General features: G+C 57.8%; 2 protein-coding genes across 3 annotated transcripts; one reads left to right on the plus strand and one right to left on the minus strand.

Moving 5' to 3' along the window:
• The first annotated feature begins 4,777 nt into the window (after positions 1-4,777).
• PRXL2B (peroxiredoxin like 2B) lies at positions 4,778-7,885 on the plus strand. Of its 2 annotated transcripts, none has more exons than XM_086342556.1 (7): positions 4,778-4,918; positions 5,113-5,317; positions 6,007-6,058; positions 6,612-6,675; positions 6,756-6,831; positions 7,125-7,243; positions 7,739-7,885. In XM_086342556.1, exons 1-7 carry the CDS (start codon positions 4,856-4,858, stop codon positions 7,763-7,765), a joined length of 606 nt encoding a protein of 201 aa, XP_086198682.1. In that variant the 5' UTR covers positions 4,778-4,855; the 3' UTR covers positions 7,766-7,885. The 2 variants fall into 2 exon arrangements, with proteins under 2 accessions (XP_086198682.1, XP_086198683.1); XM_086342557.1 differs by having other exon boundaries at positions 5,140-5,317.
• A 994-nt stretch (positions 7,886-8,879) lies between these two features.
• Positions 8,880-13,701, minus strand: MMEL1 (membrane metalloendopeptidase like 1). Its single transcript, XM_086342555.1, has 11 exons — positions 13,561-13,701; positions 13,075-13,173; positions 12,550-12,633; positions 12,030-12,133; positions 11,687-11,745; positions 11,353-11,472; positions 10,761-10,894; positions 10,597-10,662; positions 9,919-10,014; positions 9,374-9,450; positions 8,880-9,301 (listed from the first exon to the last, which is right to left on the minus strand). The coding sequence occupies exons 1-11, from the start codon at positions 13,621-13,623 to the stop codon at positions 9,202-9,204; spliced, it is 1,002 nt and encodes a 333-aa protein (XP_086198681.1). The 5' UTR covers positions 13,624-13,701; the 3' UTR covers positions 8,880-9,201.
• Positions 13,702-19,079: the final 5,378 nt, after the last annotated feature.

A 19,079-nucleotide genomic window follows, 5' to 3' on the forward strand; every position in this document is an offset into this window, starting at 1 on the left:
GCACTTGGCTGGAATGTGCTTTGGGGTGGGGCCCTGTGGCTGGCGCCCATCTCCACTCCCAGCTGGCAGCTGGTCCTGGGTGATAAGCCAGGATACTCCTGCAGCCGGGTGGAGACCACCTTCTTCTGGCCAGTGTGGCTCCCCTGCCAGTCCAGTCATCACTCCTCAGGGAGGCCCCTGACGGCCAGGCAGAACCTGCTCTGGAACTAGGACCCCCGGCAGGGCTTCTCCCAGCCTCCAGCCCAGAGCAGTCTGTCCCTCCTGCCAGCCGGGCCTGCTGAGCCCCAGGCCCAGCGCAGGCCTGCAGGAAGGCTGATGGTCTGTCCAGCCTGGAGGGCCTTGGGATTCCTGGGGGTGGGGTTCCCACTCTGCCACAGGGAGGCTGTGGCCTGAGCAGGGCAATCATACTCAGCCATTCCTGGAGCTGGTCCTGGGTCCACTGTGGCATTTCTACAGAGAGTGGTCAGCGGCAGAGCTGCTGCCCCATTTTACAGAGACAGAGACTGAGGCCAGTGCCATCTCCCCTAGGCGCTGTACCTCTTCCTCCTGCATCTCTGTGCCCTGGCGATGACCCTGGGCAAAGAGGAGGAGATGGGGGCTGAGTGCTGCCCGAGAGCAGCCCTGGAAGGATCTCCTCTGAGGGGCTGTTTCTGGGGGTCAGCACTATGGGCTGAGGGCAGACACCCCACCCCTCCTGGTCCAGGAGCCCCTCCATTCACAGTGCCCACCAGCAGCGGCATGAAGCTCCTGACAGGGACACAGATAGGGACACCCCCTGTGGCCCCCATTCTTTCCCCCGAGACTCTCACAGCCACACTACACAGGGGACCTGGCCTGGGTACCTGCCAGTTTATTTTTGGCCAGAGCCTGAGGCTCAGAGCAGCCCCTGTGAGAGAACCATGCCCCAGGAGGGCCTGACATTCTCACAGAATGATCTGACATACCCCAACAGGCTCACTGTGGGGCCAGGAAGAGCTCAGGTGCCTTTAGGTCCCTGTGGGTGGGTCGTACCTGCCAGAAGTATCCAGGTGGCCGTGGTGGGTGGGCTCCCTTTGGCCCTGTCAGCCTTGAGTGCCCTGGACCCCTGGGAGGCAGGGTACGAGGTGAAGCAGCCCTGGGGGGAGTTGCCTGGTATGCTGTGTGCTCCCTGCACCCTGGGGAAGTCCACCATCCCCCTCAATGCCTGATCTAGGGTCTGCAGTGCTGTCTGTGACCCAGGTAGGAAGCTGACCCTAACCCTGAAATCCTGCTGCCAACTGATGCACGCCCTTATTCCAGGCAGATGTGCTTCAGCACAGAGGGTATCACATGTGGCCACCACCAAGATCACTTCTGCGATAGCAGGAGTGGAGATGACTGTCCTGGGGCTTGCCCCACGCCATCTGCAGAGCAGGCCAGAGGTCTCAGGAGAGAGGTGAGCCAGAGGGGCTGGGCACCCTGATCCCCAGGTCTCTGGCCAGTGCAAGAGCAGCCTAGTCCCCTGAAACCCTCTGAAGACACAGACCCCAGACCCAAGCCTGAGGTGGCAAGCCCAGCGCCCCCTCCTGACTGGGTCCTTGGGCCCCTCTGCCCGGCCCTCTTGTTGCTCAGGCACTGAGTGGTAGGTAGGACAGGCTGTGAAAACTGCCCTCCTGGGATCTTCTCTCCTGCAGGACCCTGGAGGAGTGCCAGCCCCAGACCCAGTAGGTGGTCCTCGTGGTCTTAGCCCCACGTTCCTGAGAGGTAAGGGCGCTCCCCCAGCAGAAAGCCCACAGGCCTCACCCTGGCTGCTCCCCGTTGTGTGCCAGTATCCAGAAGACGTCACCTGCGCCCTGGGCTCACACACTCATCACCGCAGCAGAGAGAGCCAGAGCCAGCAGGTACCAGTTTCTTGGAGGTGGATGAAGGCCCTTCCATAGAGCGGATGCAGAGGGGTGCTGCTGCCCCTCCTGTGGTTCTGAGGTCAGGGCTGGGGGAGGGCTCCAGGGGTCCTATAAGGGAGGTTCTGGAAGTGAGGACCCCTCTCCTGCAGCAGGACCCCCACAGGCTGATCCCCTGGCCCTGGAGCTGACCTGGGTGCTCAGAGACTCTGGAGGGAGCCTGGGGTCACTGGGCAGGGGTGGGGAGACTGCCACAGTGAGGGAGTCTGAGGGTCCTCTCTCCCCACCCTGCACCCCCTTCCTCTTCCCAGGTCTGTCCCTCTGTCTGTGGCGTCGGCTCCAACAGTTTCCATCCCTGACACGGTTCTCTCCATACTCCTCCTCCTCTGGGTCTGTCTCTCTCCCACTCTGGGTCTTGAGGCCTCACTCTCCCCTCTTCCTTGCCCTCCCCTTACCCGTCTCTCCTTCCTCACTACATCCTGTTCTCCCTCCTCCAGCTCCCTCCTCTCTTCCCCAACCCCACCTGCCACCCTCCACCCCAGCATGGGGGCCGGAAAGTCAGATAGACCTGCATTCACACCCAGAGCTGCCCACTAACTATGTCCAGGCCACTGCCTCCACTTCTCTGAGCCCAGCTGTGGGGTGGGGACCCTTGTGGGCACATGAGCCTCAGGCCATCCAGCTGCTTTATTCAGGGAAGAAAATCAATGAATAAAGAGCTTGATGTGAAATAGGATATTTGCACAGTCTCAACATGTCTCCTGGAACAGGCTCATTGCTGGGAAGTGTCCTTGCTTCTCATGACTTCCCAGAAAGTTTGAGGAGAAACAGATTTATAGAATCTCAAATCATCTCCCCCCAAATATATCTTTTTAAAAATTAATTAAGTTTTGGTCATGCTAGGTCTTTGTTGCCGCACAGGCTTTCTTGGGTTGTGGTGAGTGGTGGGGCTAGTCTTTGTTGCAGAGCTCAGACTTCTCATTGCAGTAGTGGAATAAATGAACAAACCGATAACAGAGTGAAGCACACCTGGGCTCTTGGTGGGGACACAGCCCTGCTCACGGGACTGCTACATCTTTATCCCAGTGCCTCTCTCAGCTGCTTACTGCCTGCCCTGTGCCCCCACTGCCCCCTCAGGGTGGACAGGAGCTCGAAGTCCATGGCAGTGAGTGGGCATCAGGGAGGCAGAGAGCTCCCTGGGCAAGGCTTCCGAATCCTGTCCCCCCTGCCGTTGAGAGACCCCATGACACAGTGGCTCTGGCTCCTTGGGAGGTCCGCATTCCCAAGGGGCAAGGAATGCTGGGGGGCACTCTTGGGGTCTGCCTCCTCTGGGTCTGAGGGATGGAGCTTGGAGGGTCTTTGGGCTGTAACTCCTGGGGACCTGAGCCCGGATGGCCCACAGCTTTGCTCACCAGGTGGCTTTCTGGTTTTCAGGCCTGGCCAGTGTATCATGCCAAGTCCCAGACAATAAACGCTCCAGGAGGAACATGTCCTATGCCGTTGTGCTGTTGGTCCCAGGGCTTGCTTCCATCTCAGAAGGGCTGCTGCACCCTGGAGAGACGAGAGGTGGGGAGTGGAGCAACACACGTGGCACCTGGGTGCCCGATGACAGAGACCCCTGAGATACCATAGCCTCCGTGGTTGCACTCCTGGATTCGGAGCTGTGACATTTCCTGTTGTTTCTCCTTCCCTGGTGGACAAGGGGCTTCCTGCCGCTGTTAGTCTCTGCATGGCCTTTCCTTCCTGCCTTCAATACCCAGGAAATGAAATTCTTCTCTTTTTGACATAGTAACTCAATTTTGGGGCCTGGACTTCCAGGCACCCCAGCACCCTCATCCTTCCAGGCCCAGCGGCAGGTTGGAGGCAGCAGCAGCCATCTTGGGCCTTCGTGTTCCCCCTACTGGGGGCCCTGTGGAATACAGTGAGGTAGCAAGAGGGGGCGCCCCTCCTTTCAAACCCCAGGTGGGCTGCTGGCTGTGGCTTCCTTCTCCAGCCGAGTCTGGGGCCTGGAGCCGCCAGAAACCGCAGACTCTCCGCGGGGGTCAGGGGACACCCAGGTGAGACTCCGCTGTCCGGCTTGCCTTGGATCCACCTCTCAGCCTCCGTGCTAAGGACCCTCGCTGCTAAAACTGAGCGATACTGGAAGGCGTCGCAAGGCTGTCGCGAGGAATGACAAATTCACAAGGCACCTAGCAAACTGCTGTTGTTTCTTTCAGGTCTATTTTACCCAAAGTTTGGGGGTTAAAGCAGATGTTTAGCTGGCATGATAACGGACAGTACTTTATGATGAAAGCCAACACGGACGTGTAACTCAGAAATCGCTGCACTGTCATGGACTTTCAAGATACGTTTTATCTTGGTCTTTTTAGACCACGGAAAAGCTAGGCCCTCGGGCTACCCTCGGGCTCCTCCACCAGATGGGACCCCACCGGAATCCCAGGACCCTGGCCGCTCCGCCCCTTATCTTCCCGCACACCAGGATCGAGCCCGCTGCCCCGGGCAGGGCGCAGCACTCTGCTCCTGCGCGTCGCGTGCCTGCGGCCGGGTTGCCAAGCTCCGCCCGCTACCAGCAGCACCTTTGGCTGGCGGGCTCACGCATATACAAAATCTAAGCACTAGCAAGTACTAAGCAGGCCCGACCCTGCTTAGCATCCGAAATCAGAAGACATCGGGCGCGTTCAAGGTGGTATTGCGGTAGACACAAAATACAGGGGCTATTTTGCATACAAGCCGCTGCAATGGGCGGGGCCAGGGCGGAGCGGGGTTGTCGGGGGCGGGGGGTGGGCAGGGCGGAGCCGGGCCAGGGCTCTCCCAAAGTGGGGCGGGGCGACGCCTGGGGGCGTGCCCAGGGCAGAGCGGGGCCAGCGCACGCCCATAGTGGGGCGGGGCGACGTCTGGGGCGTGCCCGGGGCGGAGGCGAGTTGTGCGTTGGACTGTAGGCGGAGAGGGCTGGTGGCGACCCGGGCTCGCGGCTGAAATCTGGGGCGGCCGGCGCCATGAGCACCGTGGACCTTGCCCGCGTTGGCGCGTGTGTCCTGAAGAACGCGGTCACCGGGGAGGTGAGGCCTGGCGGGCTTAGGGCGGTGTGTGCGCTCCGGCACCTGGCAGCGGCATCCGAGTCCCGCGTCTGGGCGGGGGGCGGTGGGGGTGGGGAGCTAGCTGGCTGGAAGTGAGCGGCCCTGGCGCGGAGCTCGGGGTGTGGACGTGCTCGCAGGCTGTGATCTGGCGGCGCTCCTTACCCGCCCACACGCAGGCCGTAGAGCTGCGGAACCTGTGGCAGGAGCAGGCGTGCGTGGTGGCCGGTTTGCGGCGTTTCGGCTGCATGGTGTGTCGCTGGATCGCCCGGGACCTCAGCAACCTCAAGGGGCTCCTGGATCAACACGGCGTGCGCCTGGTGGGCGTGGGTCCAGAGGCCCTGGGCCTGCAGGAGTTCCTGGATGGTGGCTACTTCGCGGGAGGTGCCTGCGCTCCCCACCCTCCTCCCCCAGCACCGGCCCCTCAACTGCCCAACCGCCATGAGACCCCTCTCCTCCTCAGACTCAGGGCATTCGCCTGCCTCCTCCTCTTCCAGCCCTGATCCTTCTCTGCAGGAGCGGCTTTGACATGCTCCTGTATCCTCTCCCCTGCCCTCCTCTCGTACTTCCTCCCTTCCCCTGCCCCCTCCAGCTGTGGCCCCTACCTGCCTGCCCAGCCATGATGTTCCTCCCACTATGGAGGGCTCAGTGGTGACTCTAGCCTGGAATCACGACCAAAAGTCTTTACTGTGTCCTCTGCCAGCCTCCCACCTCCCCAGGAGCCTGATCCTGAACTTCCTCGGATGTTTCCCAAGCCCAATAGTAGTGGCTGGGCCTAGAGCCCAGACTGCACTGGCTCCCACCCCACCCCTCTGGCCCACCTCTCTTTCCAACCTGTAATGTGCCCTCACAGAGTCCTGCTCCTCCCTTTTCCCCCTGTCCCCTCTGGGCCTCTGCCCTTCCTCTTAACAGTGGGGACACAGCCCTGTTCTGCCTCTCCTGATCATGGGTGTCTGAGCTGGGCTCCAAGGGTGGACAGAGGGCCGGATGCAGGAGAGTGAGCCCCCTGGGTGGGGGCTTGTGGGGGAGGGAAGACAGTCCAGGGGCACAGAACTGTGGTCTCTGCTTTCCAGAGCTCTACCTGGACGAGAGCAAGCAGTTTTACAAGGAGCTGGGCTTCAAGCGGTGAGCTGAGAGCTCCGGGCTTCACTGCTCCCCTCTTCTTCTGCCTGCCACCCTCTCCTTGGCCAAGCAGACTCTGAGCATCCACTGCTCCAGTCAGCCCTACCAGTCTCTCTTGGGTGCCTGTGTCTGTTATGGGCTATAGGTTAGGCTTCTCACCCAGGACTTCTCCCTAGCTGGCTCCAGCGGGGGCCTGGGCCTAGGGCACCAGTCAGGGGCCCCTCAACCACCTTGGGTGCCTTGCTACAGGCTGGCTGCCTTGTCTGATTGGCGGTGCCAGCTGAGCCAGATCCCCGGACTCACCCCGTCCACACTCCCCACACCCTCTGTGGGGCCCCAGGCCTGCCAGCCCGTGGCTCTGGCAGCTGCTGCTCCTGGGGCTGGGCCAGTTGCTGGCCTGGCTGTCCCATGTCCCCTGAGCCCCTGGAAAGTTGGGGTGGGGCTTGCTTGTGGGAACTGGTGGGTGCGTCTTGTGGAGTCAGGGTCGTGGGCAGGCTCTGGGGCCCAGTCTTTGGTGCAGAGTCGGAACCTGCATGAGCCAGCTGTGTCTTGGCAGGTACAACAGCTTGAGCATCCTGCCGGCTGCCTTGGGGAAGCCTGTTCGTGAAGTGGCTGCCAAGGTTTGTGAGGGCCAGGGTTGTATGGGGCTGGGGTGCAGGGCTTCTGTCTAGGGCTTACCTGGGCTGCTCCCCTCCTCCAGGCCAAGGCTGTCGGCATCCAGGGGAATTTGTCCGGGGATCTGCTGCAGAGCGGAGGGCTGCTGGTGGTTGCCAAAGGTGGGCTAGGGCACGGGCATCAGGGCTTAATGTGTGGTCATGGGGTGGGGATTGCAGGGCCACATGCTTAGGTGGGAAGGTCTTGCTGAACTTGACTCTGCCCTGACCCTTCCTCTCTCCCTCCCTCTGGCTTGTTAATCACAGTTTCCCTCTTTGCAGTGTGGCCCAGCTCTCAGTGTCCTCTTAGCTGGACAGGGTGTGGCCAGAGCAGCTCACCCATCCCCATAACCAGATGGGGTGGTGGCTGCACAGGGGCACCCTGACCACTCCACCCCCACCTCCACCTGCTGCAGGTGGTGATAAAGTGCTGCTGCACTTTGTCCAGAAGTCCCCGGGTGACTACGCCCCACTGGAGAGCATCCTGCAGGCCTTGGGCATCTCTGCGGAGGTCGGCCCCAGTGAGCCGCCCCAGGTGAGCCCAGGCCTGGGGTGGGCACTGCACTAAGAATGCCTCCCCCCCAAACTCCCCAGGGTTGTGTGCTTGATGTGGCCAGACTTTGAGCTGGGCCCGGATGGCTTTAGGTGATTCTGTGCCCACGGCAGCCCCAGGATGTCACTGTTGCCTGCCCCACTTTGTGGTGATGGGCCAGGGGCAGGGTGACTGTACGGGCAGGCACAGCAGGGCCTCTCTGGAGGACAGGGGGTCACTCAGGGGCTGCAGAGAAGAGGAGTGGCCTGTCCTCTCAGCCTAGGAGGGCCAGGGTTGTCCCAGGTGACTGTAGCCCATATTAGCATGGTTCCAGTGGCCGACCTTCTGTGCTCTACGTGGAGGGGACTGTCCAGCATGCTTCTCCTCCTACTTGGGCCTTAGACACCCCTGGAGGGTCTATGGCCCTGGAGGGTGGGATGAGCGGCTCTTGGCCCCAGGGGCATGGCTGGCCTGATGGGGCCCCTGCTGCCTCCACAGTGTGATGAAGAGGCATGCTCGAGGTGAAGGTCCCAGGAGGTGTCACCTGCCCCGGGCACACTGGAAGCTGGATGTGAGCAGACTCCAGAATCTCTGGACGTCCTGGTCTGTGAGCAGCGATGAGCAATAAACTGCGGTCTCTGGGCAGCGTTTCTTCATTGCCTCTAAATCTTGCGCTCAGCAGCCAGGGCCTTGATCACTGATGGTTTCATCCGGGGCGGCGGGTGGTTGTGCGTCCCGAGGCTTCACTTTCCCCGCTAGGAGAGTCACTTTCCCTGGTGGGTTGGTGGTGGTGGACATGCCCCTGGCAGTTTCTCTGGAGACCCTGGGCCTTTGGCGCCTGCAGGTCAGGGGTCTGCAAACAGGCCCAGGGTGTGGGAGACGAGGGTGGGGTGGGCTTCATCTGATAGGAAACACCCCAGGTGGGAGCCCAACCTGGAAGGCTCGGGGTCAGAGTTCACGTCTGGTAGGAGCTAGTTGGGTTCTAGGGAGCTCTGCTGGACAGCCGAGGCCTTGTATGGAAGCCCTCCTGGGGGAGGGGCTTGCCTAGACAAGGTCTAGCTCCCTGAGGCTCTGTCACATGGGGGTGACCAGCGCCTCAAAATTGACAGGTACAGAGCAGAACTCCTGTCCTGCCCGCCTTCAGGGCCTCTCATCTGAGTCCAGATGAGTTTCTCAGCAGCCCCGCCGTGTCCCCTGGTCTGGGTCTGAACAACCACAGGGGCCTTCTAGCTGTTCTCCCTGGCACCCAACCCCCTCACTCAGCCTCTCTGTGGTCATTTAAAACTCAGGGCACGTGACAAGCTTTAACCCCTCACCGGCTTCCAGTTACACAAAACCCCACATCCAGATAGTGGGGTGCAACTTGCATCCCCTCTGCCCCATCCCCCACCTTAGTTCCTCCCTGAGTCAGGAGCCCCCTGCCTTGTTTGAACCGTCGGCATGGGTGGGCATTTTGGGGCATCGTGGTCACTGCTGTGCGTCCAGCACAAGGACCCTGGGGTCTGTCAGGAGCGCCCTGCCATGTTCCCACTCGGCCTCCAGCTCTCAGTGGCAGGTGCAGCGGGAGAGGGGGCACTTTCTCGGGTACTGTCACCCAGACCACTGGCCCTGGGCCCTGCTACACAGACAAGGCAGCCGCTTCTTTAAAGCGTTTACTTAGCTGAAGTCTGAAGCTCGTGGACATCTGAGGAGGACGCGCTTTGGAGAGCGGGCAGAAGACGGATAACCGCGTCTACAGGGCTGCGGTGGGCGGCGTAGACCCTCGCGGGCGGGCGCAGAGGCGGCGCTGGGCAGGGCGGCGCTCACCTCCGGTTGTCTGAAGCGCCAGCTGCGGTCCAGGCCCGGTGCGGAGGCCGGGCGCGGCGCGGGTGGGTCCCACCGCCGGCAGCACTGTCTCCGCGCGGATGGGACGCCTCGGGGCGGCGGGTGGGCGTGGGCCGCGCAGCGCGGCTCGGCCTTGGCTACCAGACGCGGCATCGCACCGTTGGGTGCATGGGGGAGCCATTCGCGCAGTGGAACGCGTCTGCGAAGGCGCCCAGGTTCTGCAGCGAGCCCAGCACCCTGTGGGTGGACGGAGGGGCCTGAGACAGCGCCGGCCTGGGCGCGGGGCGCGGGGACGCCAGGGTCACTTGCCTGTACTTCAGGGGACTGTGGACGTCAGTCTTGATGGACTGGATGGCGAACTCTGGCCGGTAGGATCCGCACCACACCTGTGGGCGCATGAGGGGCGTGGCTGCAGAACTGGGGAAGGGGCGGAGGTGGGATGCAGGGGTAAGGAGGACCAGAGGGGATGACCCCCCGCCATGTCCCAACAAGGGCCCGGAGAGGTGGGGCTCCCCTAGGGCTGTGGCAGTGCTGGAGTGTAGTCTCCTTCCTCTAGGCACAGAGGAGTTACGCCAGGACCCCCTGCTCCTTGGGTGGGGAGAGAGAAGGCAGCCCGTTGCCCCTTCCCTCAACAGCTACATCTGAATCTTCCCCAGCCCCAGCTCCCCTGACATCCTTTCCCTCCAGGAAGCCCTCTTGGCCCATTAGTTCCGGTTCTGCCCAGCTTGCCAGCCCACAGTGTCCCTGGAGGCACCCTGTAGTGAGGGCTCACTGAGGATAGGAAGTGGGAGCCAGTTCCCAGTGGTGGGTGTGGGGGCAACTGGGGAGGGTGTGGGTGGGGAACTGACTCCCACCTGCGCATAGTTGATGAAGAACAGTTGCTGGTAGGTCAGTTCCAGGCCTGGCAGCTGCTGGTCCTTGCCGCCTTCTGCCACCCACTTCAGGTAAGCCTGCAGGCACCAAACGGGTGCTGGGCCAGGGCCTGCCCTCCCGGGGGCAGCACCAGCCTGGTCAGGACTCCTGCTCCTTGGCTTGGGGCAGAATGGAGGTCTGGCTCTCAGGCCTCCCCTTGTGAGGGTCCTGCCTCTGCAGCGTGGAGCTTCTGAGCACCCCAGGGACCATCTGAGCACAAAACCTGGCTGGGCTCTGTGGGGGCTCACTGCCCAGGCAACCTGCCCCACAAATGAGCTCCTGACACCTAGTGCCCAAGGCTGTCAGTGCAGGGGTGTCACTGAGGCTGGAAGCTGTGCAGTGACTGTCACTGTCTTATTTGGCAATGGACAGTGGTCTCCGCAGAGTGCAGAGGCCTCAGCTAAGAGTGGAGTGAAGTGAGGGCCAAGTGGCTATAGCACTTGCCCACCTGTGGCCAGCAGGCTCCCCCAGGGCTCTGCTGCCTCCCGTCAGATGAAGAAGGGTCCCAGGATACACCTGGGCTTGGGCAGGGGACAGTCCCTGCCACACTGAGGGGCCTGTACCTGCCTGGGCCTGACCACTCCCTTCCACTTCCTCTGGGGGGCCCTACTTGGACCCACCTTGTATGCCTGCCGCACCCCTCCATTGTCGGCAATGTTTTCCCCGAGTGTGCTGAAGCCATTCACCTACAGGCGGGAGACAGGATTGGGGGGAGCGCCTGGGCTGCCCTCCTCCGCCCTCCCCTAGGCCAGGGCTGCGGCATGGTCCAGGGGTGGCTGCTCACGTTCTGGTCATCAGCCAGGTCCCAGGAGTAATTGCCATATTGGTAGACCATGCACTCTGACTGCTCCCTGAAGTGCTGGGCAGAGAAGTTGCTCCACCAGTCCAGCATGTTCCCATTCTTGTCGAAGTTCCGGCCTGAACGGAGGTTAGGGGAGGGGTAGGCTACCCATGATCCCCAGCCTGCCCAGCGCCAGCCTCGCCCCCACGCCCTCCTGAAATCCCCATGTCTGGAGCCACATGAGCAGAGAATGGGCCCCAGGTGGGGGCTGTTCAGGCCCTGGGGGACAGAAGGCTTCAGTGGTGTCCACGCCACCCCCAAGGTCAGGGCCTGGGGTCTCTCTCAGGAGACTAGTGACCAGTGACCCTTGCTGTGATGTCCAAACTTTCCAAACCCCAGGGAGGGAGTGCATGCACTCTGGGGGTTCGGGGCTGCCCTCAGAAGATCTGGGTGGGCCAGTCCTAGGGGAAGGCCAACCTCCCTGGGTAGCAGCTTGAGGACCCTGGAAGCAGGTTGGGGGGGGTCCCCCAGGCAGTGGTGGGAGGAGTGAGTATGTGATTGGAGGTGCGGCTCAGCGCCCCGGGCAGCCCCCCACCATTGTCGTCAAAGCCGTGGGTGATCTCGTGCCCGATGACCATCCCGATGCCCCCGAAGTTCAAGGCTTGAGGCTGCTCCTTGCTGAAAAAAGGGGGCTGGAGGATCCCAGCGGGGAACACTGTGGGGGGGTGGGGGGTGGGGGGAGATAGAGTAAGCTTTAGGTGAGCACACCTGTGTGCTGGGCTCTGGGCGGGCACATCGAGGGGTCCTGCCATTTAACCCCACGGCCGGGGAGGTAGAGGTTATGACCCTCTCATTTTACAGAGGAGAAAAACCAAGGCTCAGAAGGCGGGAGGGCAGGACTAGAGGAGCAGGGTGGAGAGGGAACTTACCAATCTGGTTTCGGTTTGGAGAGTAGAAGGCGTTCACCACGGCAGCCCCAATGATCCAGCTGTGGAAGACAGGTGCATCGTTCAGAGCCCAGTTCTCCTGGGCCTTAACTCCAGGCCCCTCTACTTGGCTGACCAAAGCCCACTCTGACGCATGCACAGCGGTCACGTCACGGGTCCAGCAATGCCAATGGCCAGGGCTGGGTCTAGGCCAGTCTGAACACCTGGTTTCTTCCTGGAGCCCCACAAGCAGAGGGCAGGCACAAGGGGCTCGGAGTCAGACCACTGCCCTCCCCAGCTGGCCTGGCATCTGGCCCATTCCCCACCCCACACCATCCCCACTCACAGGTTCTGGTCCACCTTCTCCCTAAGCTTCTTGAGGCTCCGCTGGGCGCCAGCCTTCAGATTCTGCAGTCCGTTCTCAAAGTACAGGTGCTCTGAGAAGTTCAGCTATAGGAGAGAGGTGGTCATTTCTGGACATTTGTGCGGGGTCCTCGAGAGGCTGGCGGGGAAGGGAGGTCAAGGACGGCTGCAGACTGGCCTCAGGACTCGCCAGGCAGTCCTGCACGTGGCTCACAGGCTCTGGGTGCAGGCGGACTAAGGGCCAACCTTGGCTCTCTGTGTGTTTACTGGGCAAGATCCGAGACCCTCCTGGCCTCAGTTTCCTCACTGGTAACGGAAGGTGATACTGGAGCCCTGGCACATGGCCAGATGACTAAGTTAGGAGGGGTCCACCCCTGGTAGTTGAGGAACGAAGGTCCCCTGGGCTGGTTCAGGGGCAGGTTGGACTGGGGCGAGGGGACAGGTGGGGCTCTCGAGGGCCCCCGGCCTGGGGGTGGACCGGGGGGCCCCATTGGAACACGCACGTTGGAATACTCCTCGTCCAGATGTTTGTTCCCCTCCTCCAGGATGTAGTCAGGGTACCCAATCTGCTCCCGGATGTTCATGGCCTGGGTAGGAGAGGGGGCCAATCCATGCCCACCCTGCCATGGGCATCCTGGTTCTGTCCCTACCATATGGGTTAGGGGCTAAGGGACTTGGCTTTCCTTGCAGGCTGGGGGGAGGCTAATGGGGACAGAACGTGAAAGGGCTTGACTGGAGACTGACCTTCACCACTGACCTTCGTCCAGCTGCCAGCTGGGATCTGGGGTGGGGGTAGGGCCGAGCTGCCACGCTGCCCTCTGTCACACGGGCCCAGAGGGACCCCTGCTCCTTGCAGCCGTGGCCGTCCCACCACCCTCCCCCCCTTGCTGGGGGTGCCTCATCTCTGTCCAAAGCCCCTTCCTGAGTGAGCCCCACCCCCTGCTCATTGTCCTCTCTCTGAAGTGGGTGTGGTGATGGTCACCCCATGGCCCTCACACTGGGGCCGCCCTCCCTGGACTCCTTCCCACCTTCTCCTGGGCCTTCTTCTTGGATGACTCATCCATCCAGCTCAGCTCATCCAGAGTGTCCACGAACACTGCCCGCACCTTGTCAATGAGCTCTTTGACCTGCAGGAGTGCACGGCCCTGGTGCCTGGGGGGGCCAGCACTGGGTCTCTGCAGGGGGCTGGTACCTCTGAATGTGGAGGGGATTTGGGATAGGATCCAACCCCCTGGGCGCTTTGTCCAGGGTGGACCTTCCGACCTCCTGGGCAGGGGCTTGCCGGGCCCTGGACTCATGCCTCGTACAACTTCTCCCCCCTCCCAGGCAGGCCAGCAGGGGTCCTACAGGGGGCACAACTTCCCCGAATCCCCATGTGTGACAGGGCACTGGGGCAAACATGTGCTCCCCAGTATGCACAGGCCCTGCTGGACAAGCAGGACCCCCTGACCAGGGGCCAGGAGGTCCCTGCAGGGAGGCTGCCCTGGGCCCAGGATGGGTCGTGGAGCACCCACCACGTCCTTGCTGTCACCGGAGAAGGCCTCCTTGACATAGAGCGAGCCCACGGCGCTCTCCATGTTGCTGTTGACATAGCTGACACACTCCCGCCAGCGAACCTCCTCCACCGTCGTGCCATAGAGTGCCTGGCATGGTTCATGTCGTCATCACGTTTACCAAAACCTACTTCCCTGGCCTCGGCCCCAGGGTGCCCAGGGACCAGTGGGGTACATGGGGGAACTCAGACACTCCCTTTGAACCCTGACCCCCAGGGGTGGGAAGACAGTGTGTGGTTTGGAGGGTGGGGCTCCCGGCATAGGCCGGCCTATGGAGGCTGGGGGCCCTCCTTGTCCCCTGTTCCTGGCCTGACTATTTGCTCTCCAGGAGTCCAGCCCCACCCAAAGCACAGGGTGGCATTGACCTTGGAGGCCTTGTCTAGCTCAACCGTGAGCTGCCAGCTGCCTGGGGCTCCGTTTTCCCATCTCCAAAGTGATGATGGGAATGCTTGTGGTCCTCAGGGACACAGGGCACAGCCCACCAAGCTCCTCTGTCCATGGGATTCTCTTGGCAAGAATACTGGAGTGGGTTGCCATTTCCTTCTCCAGGGGAATCTTCCTGACCCAGGGACTGAACCTGGGTATCCCGCATTGCGGGCAAATTCTTTACCGTCTAAGCCACCAGGGAACTGCCTGATTATACTTTTCCAATCTCCAAAGTGGCAGTGAGAATGTTTGCTGTCTTTGGGGACACAGAGCACAAGATGGAAACGTTTCCCCTGTCAGATTTCCGGCCCTGAGTCCTGGCCAGCCTGGAACTCTGGCCCTGCATCTGGGCCCACACTTCAGGGTTGTGGGGTCTCCTGACCCCAAAGCACTCTGACTCAGCCTCTCTCCACTGAGCTTCAGGCTCCACTCTCTTCCCCAGCTTGGCTGCTAGTGTCTCCAGCTTGGCTGCCCCAACCTGGCTACCACTCTTAACACCCCTGGGGCTCTCAGTGCCTGTGGGACCTGAGAGCTGCTCTGGCCCACAATTGCCGGTCCCCCACCTCATCTCCCTCCTTCCCCCATGTGATCCTGGGGTTGCTGCCCCAAGACCTCTGCACTGGCTGTTTCTGCTCCTGGGGAATCTGGCCACAGTCTTTTCATGCCTGGGTCATCTTGCCTGAAGGTCTCTACTGTCTAATGGAGAGGCCCTCCCTGCCCTCATCCACTCCCTTTGCATCTTACTGGTTGGTTTTAAAGAGCAGATCAAGGTTTGTTCAGCTGGCCCAAGAGGACCAGTGTCTCATTAGCCTCAATTATGGCTCTGACCCCAGGGTGGACTTTGGTGCTTGGCCCATGGCAGGTGGTCAGTGTCATAAAGGGACAAGTGGCAGGCCAGGTTTGGCATATGGGGAGAGCCACGGAGGTGGGGTGTCACTCACCTTGCGGTAGCTTGCACGCGCTTCCTTAAACCGCTGGCTCAGGCTGCTGATGCGGTCCAGCACCAGGCGCCAAATCAGGTAGTTCTGCATGGTCCTAGGATAGGAGGCACAGGGAAGTGGATGGAACAGGTGGGTGGTGCTTGCCCAGGGAGAGGATGAGGTTTCCGGCCCTTGGACAGCAGGCTCCACACCAAGCAGGGAGTTCAGGGTGGTGGAGGACACATCCAAGATGACACCCACATACATCCTGCCTGCCCCTGGATGCCTCAAGGAGGGGTTTGCATCTCTAATATAAAGTTCCACTGGCCACGAGCATTTACCCCCATCATGTCCCTCACGCCTCAGAGTGATGCTTTATTGGATCCTTTCCTGAGAGAAGGAGCTGTTAGGGAGGAGTAGAGAGCGGGGGAAAGATGCTGAGGCCTCTTGGGGCCTTCCTTGGCCCTACCTGGGTGAGTAGACATCGATGATGCCTTCAAGATTCTGGAGGTAGGGGATGCCATAGACCACCACTTCTTCATTAGGCAGCAGATCAATTTTGACAGAGGATAGCACGGATTGTATGAAGAGAGTCCAGTTAAATCCCTGGGGACAGAGGGATGGGGAGAAAGAAGGGGAGGTGGAAAGGTAGACACAGTTCTTAGGCATCCAAGAAACCCACCCCTACCAGAGAGTATTCTGGTGGAGAAGGCAGGTTTCCTAGTGGCTCAGATGGTAAAGAATCTGCCTGCAATGAGGGAGACCTGGGTTTGATCCCTGGGTCAGGAAGATTCCCTGAAGAAGGGAATGGCAACCCACTCCAGTATTCTTGCCTGGAGAATTCCATGGACAGAGGAGCTACAGTCCTTGGGGTTGCAAAGAGTTGGACATGACTGGCTAACATGTTCACTTTTTCAGGGAGAAGGTGCAGGTAATCAGAATCAGAAAAGGGTGGATGACATTATCGCAAGCCTAAAAATGGCGAGAAGAGATTATGCCATATATTTGAAAAAACTCAAGTACAATGGAAGAATTCCTGGAAAAGCGCACTTAGCAAAGGCAAAAGAAGAAACAGAAAAAAAGTTTTATGTGTAATAATCTGGATGTGTGCATGGCTCAGTTGTGCCCGACTCTTTGGAGCCCATGGACTATAGCCTGCCAGGCTCCTCTGTCGATGAAATTTTCCAGGCAAGAATACTGGAGTGGGTTGCCATTTCCTATCCCAGGGGATATTCCCAACCCAGGGATTGAACCCATGTCTCTGGCGTCTCCTACATTAGCAGATGGATTCTTTACCATTGAGCCACCTGGGAAGCCCAAAGACATACAAAGGTAGTAAACTAGATATTTAATTAAAATATTTTCACATAGAATTTTCCAGACTTATCTGGCTTTTCCTGTGGATACTGACATTTAAGGAAGACATATTGTCAATGTCACTCAAACTTTTCAGAGAAGGGAGAAAGAAAAAACCTGTTTCAACCTGATTTATGAGATGAAGAATAATCTTAATATCAAATAAGGATATTACAAGAAAAGAAAACAATAGGCTAAGGACCTGCCAGGCAGTCCAGTGGTTGAAACTTTGCCTTCGGAAGCAGGGGGTGTGGATTCAAACCCTGGTTGGGGAGCTAAGATCCCACATGCTTCCCAGCCAAGGAACCAAAGCATATAACAGAAGCAATATTGTAGTGTGTTCAATAAAGACTTTAAAAAATGGTTCACATCAAAACATCAAAAAAAAAAAATGCAATTAGAATTCATCCATACCAATATAGAATGATAATGCAACACAGCCAAATTAGATTTACTCCAGGAATACAAGTGTGGTGTAACATTTGAAAATCAAATCAGTGTTATTCTATATGATAACTGAATACAGAAGAAAGATCACATGGTAATTTAAGTAGAGGCGGAAAAGTTGTTTAAAAATGGACTATCTGTTCATGATAAAGACTTTGAGCAAATTAGGAACAGGAGATAAGTTCCATAATCTAATGAAATGATCTATACAACAGGCTAAAGAATGCTGAGTACCAAAGAATTAATGCTTTTGAACCATGGTGTTGGAGAAGACTCTTGAGAGTCCCTTGGATTGCAAGGAGCTCAAAGCAGTCAATCCTAAAGGAAATCAATTCTGAATATTCATTGGAAGGACTGATGCTGAAGCTGAAGCTCCAATACTTTGGCCATCTAATGCGAAGAACTAACTCATTAGAAAAGACCCTGATCCTGGGAAAGGTTAAAGGCAGGAGAAGAAGGGGACAACAGGTGATGAGATGGTTGGATGGCATCACTGACTCAATGGACATGAGTTTGAGCAAGCTCCGGAAGACGGTGAAGGACAGGAAGTCTGGCGTGCTACAGTCCATGGTGTTGCAAAGAGTTGGACATGACTGAGTGACCGAACGACGAATACAACAGGAACAGTGACAACAAATAAAACCCCACTCCACAGCAAGCAAAATTAAGTGAAAGCTTGCAACACCAAGCTTTCCTGCTGAGATCAGGAAGGAAACAAGGTATCTACTGTCATGACTTTAGCATTATGCTAGGAGTCGTAGCCAGTTCAATAAGATAAGAAAAAAAATAAAATCAGTAAGGATTGAAAAGGAAAAAACACATTTTTCATAAAGGATATGATTCTGTGTATATAAAATATGAAAGGATAAACTATTGGAACTACTACATACTTTGAGTAAAATTGCTATATACAAAGTATTTTTATTAATATATACCAGGAACACACAAGACATATTATAGAATTATACCATTGGCAATGATATTTAGAAAACCTAGGAATAAATCTCTTGAAAGATATGTAAGGCCTTGACATAGAAAACTATAAAACTTACTGAAACAAGAGAAAACATAATATATAAAAGTAAATGTATATGGAAGGTTCACGGATCAGAAGATTGAACTTTGTAAAGATGTTGACCTTCCTCCAAATTGACACTTAGATTTGAAGCAATCCCTATCGAAATCTCAGCAGCTTTGTGTGTGTGTGTGTGTGTGTGTGTGTGTGTGTGTAATTGGCTAGCTGACTCTGAATCTTGTAAGACATGTAAAAGTTCAAGAATAATCAATTTGATCTTGAAGAACAGAGTTGGTAGACATCAGAACTTATCATAAAGCTGTAGCAACAAAGGCAGTGGGTGCTGTGAATAAACAGAGACCAGTGGAACCGAAGGCAGTTCAGAGATAACACACGCAGGTGCGAACACACAGACACAGACACGCACGCAGAGGCGCACAAAGACACTCAGGCTTTAACAAGGGCGGCGCACAGCGCAGGGGCTGATGAGGGGGGTCTTTTCAGTAAATGGTGCTAGATCATCCGGATGGCCACAGGGAGGAAATGAAACAATTCCTTCTCACTCTACATAAAATATCAGGACTTCCTTGGTGGTGCAGTGGATAAGAATCCTGCCAGTGCAGGGGACATGGGTTCGATCCCTGGTCTGGGGAGATGTCACACACTGTGGAGCAACTAAGCCCATGCACTGCAACTGCTAAACTCATGTGCTGCACCTACTGAAGCCGGCGAGCCTAGAGCCTGCGCTTCGCAGCAAGGAAGCCACTGCAGTGAGAAGCCTGCACACTGCAGTGAAGAGCAGCCCCCACTCCCTGCAACTGGAGAAAGCCTGCTCGAAGCAGCAAAGGCCCAGGATAACCAAAAAGAAATAAATAAGTAAAATCACCTCAAGGTAGACTTTGACCTAGACGACCTGGACAGGCAAATATTTCTTAAGCAGAATGCAAAGAACGCTAGACAGAGAGACAGTATCCATCCAACTTTGATAAATTGATAAACTGGACTGTTTTAAACCTTAATAAAAAAGAACCAGTATGAGAGTAACATATCAGGCTGCCTGTTGGAGAGGACATTCGATACACAGAAACTGGCTTGGGGATCACATCCAGTGTCTATAAAGAACTAAAAACTGGCAAGAAGAAGGCAGAGGTGGGAAGAGACTTGAACAGACACTTAGGAAAAGAGGGTCATCGCTGGCCAGATGGTGTGGAGTAGTTCAGGGAACATCAAATCCAACTCAGAATTCCACAGCACATCCCTGGACGGGCTAGGACGGAAGGAATGGGCACACCCAAGCACCAGAGGGAGCATTTCAC

Source organism: Bos grunniens, chromosome 16, assembly GCF_055505025.1.
Source record: "Bos grunniens cultivar Pamir isolate PY7600 chromosome 16, Bosgru_T2T1.0, whole genome shotgun sequence".
NCBI classification, from domain to species: domain Eukaryota; kingdom Metazoa; phylum Chordata; class Mammalia; order Artiodactyla; family Bovidae; genus Bos; species Bos grunniens.

Excerpts from the sequence above, each read along its gene's own strand:
- PRXL2B (XM_086342556.1), top strand. The coding sequence starts at position 4,856 with ATGAGCACCGTGGACCTTGCCCGCGTTGGCGCGTGTGTCCTGAAGAAC. Across the intron at positions 5,318-6,006 it reads TGGTGGCTACTTCGCGGGAG|AGCTCTACCTGGACGAGAGC; the intron begins GTGCCTGCGCTC and ends TCTGCTTTCCAG. Across the intron at positions 6,832-7,124 it reads GCTGCTGGTGGTTGCCAAAG|GTGGTGATAAAGTGCTGCTG; the intron begins GTGGGCTAGGGC and ends CACCTGCTGCAG.
- MMEL1 (XM_086342555.1), bottom strand. The coding sequence starts at position 13,623 with ATGGAGAGCGCCGTGGGCTCGCTCTATGTCAAGGAGGCCTTCTCCGGT. Across the intron at positions 11,473-11,686 it reads TCCAAACCGAAACCAGATTG|TGTTCCCCGCTGGGATCCTC; the intron begins GTAAGTTCCCTC and ends ACCCCCCCACAG. Across the intron at positions 10,663-10,760 it reads ACCTGGCTGATGACCAGAAC|GTGAATGGCTTCAGCACACT; the intron begins GTGAGCAGCCAC and ends TCCCGCCTGTAG.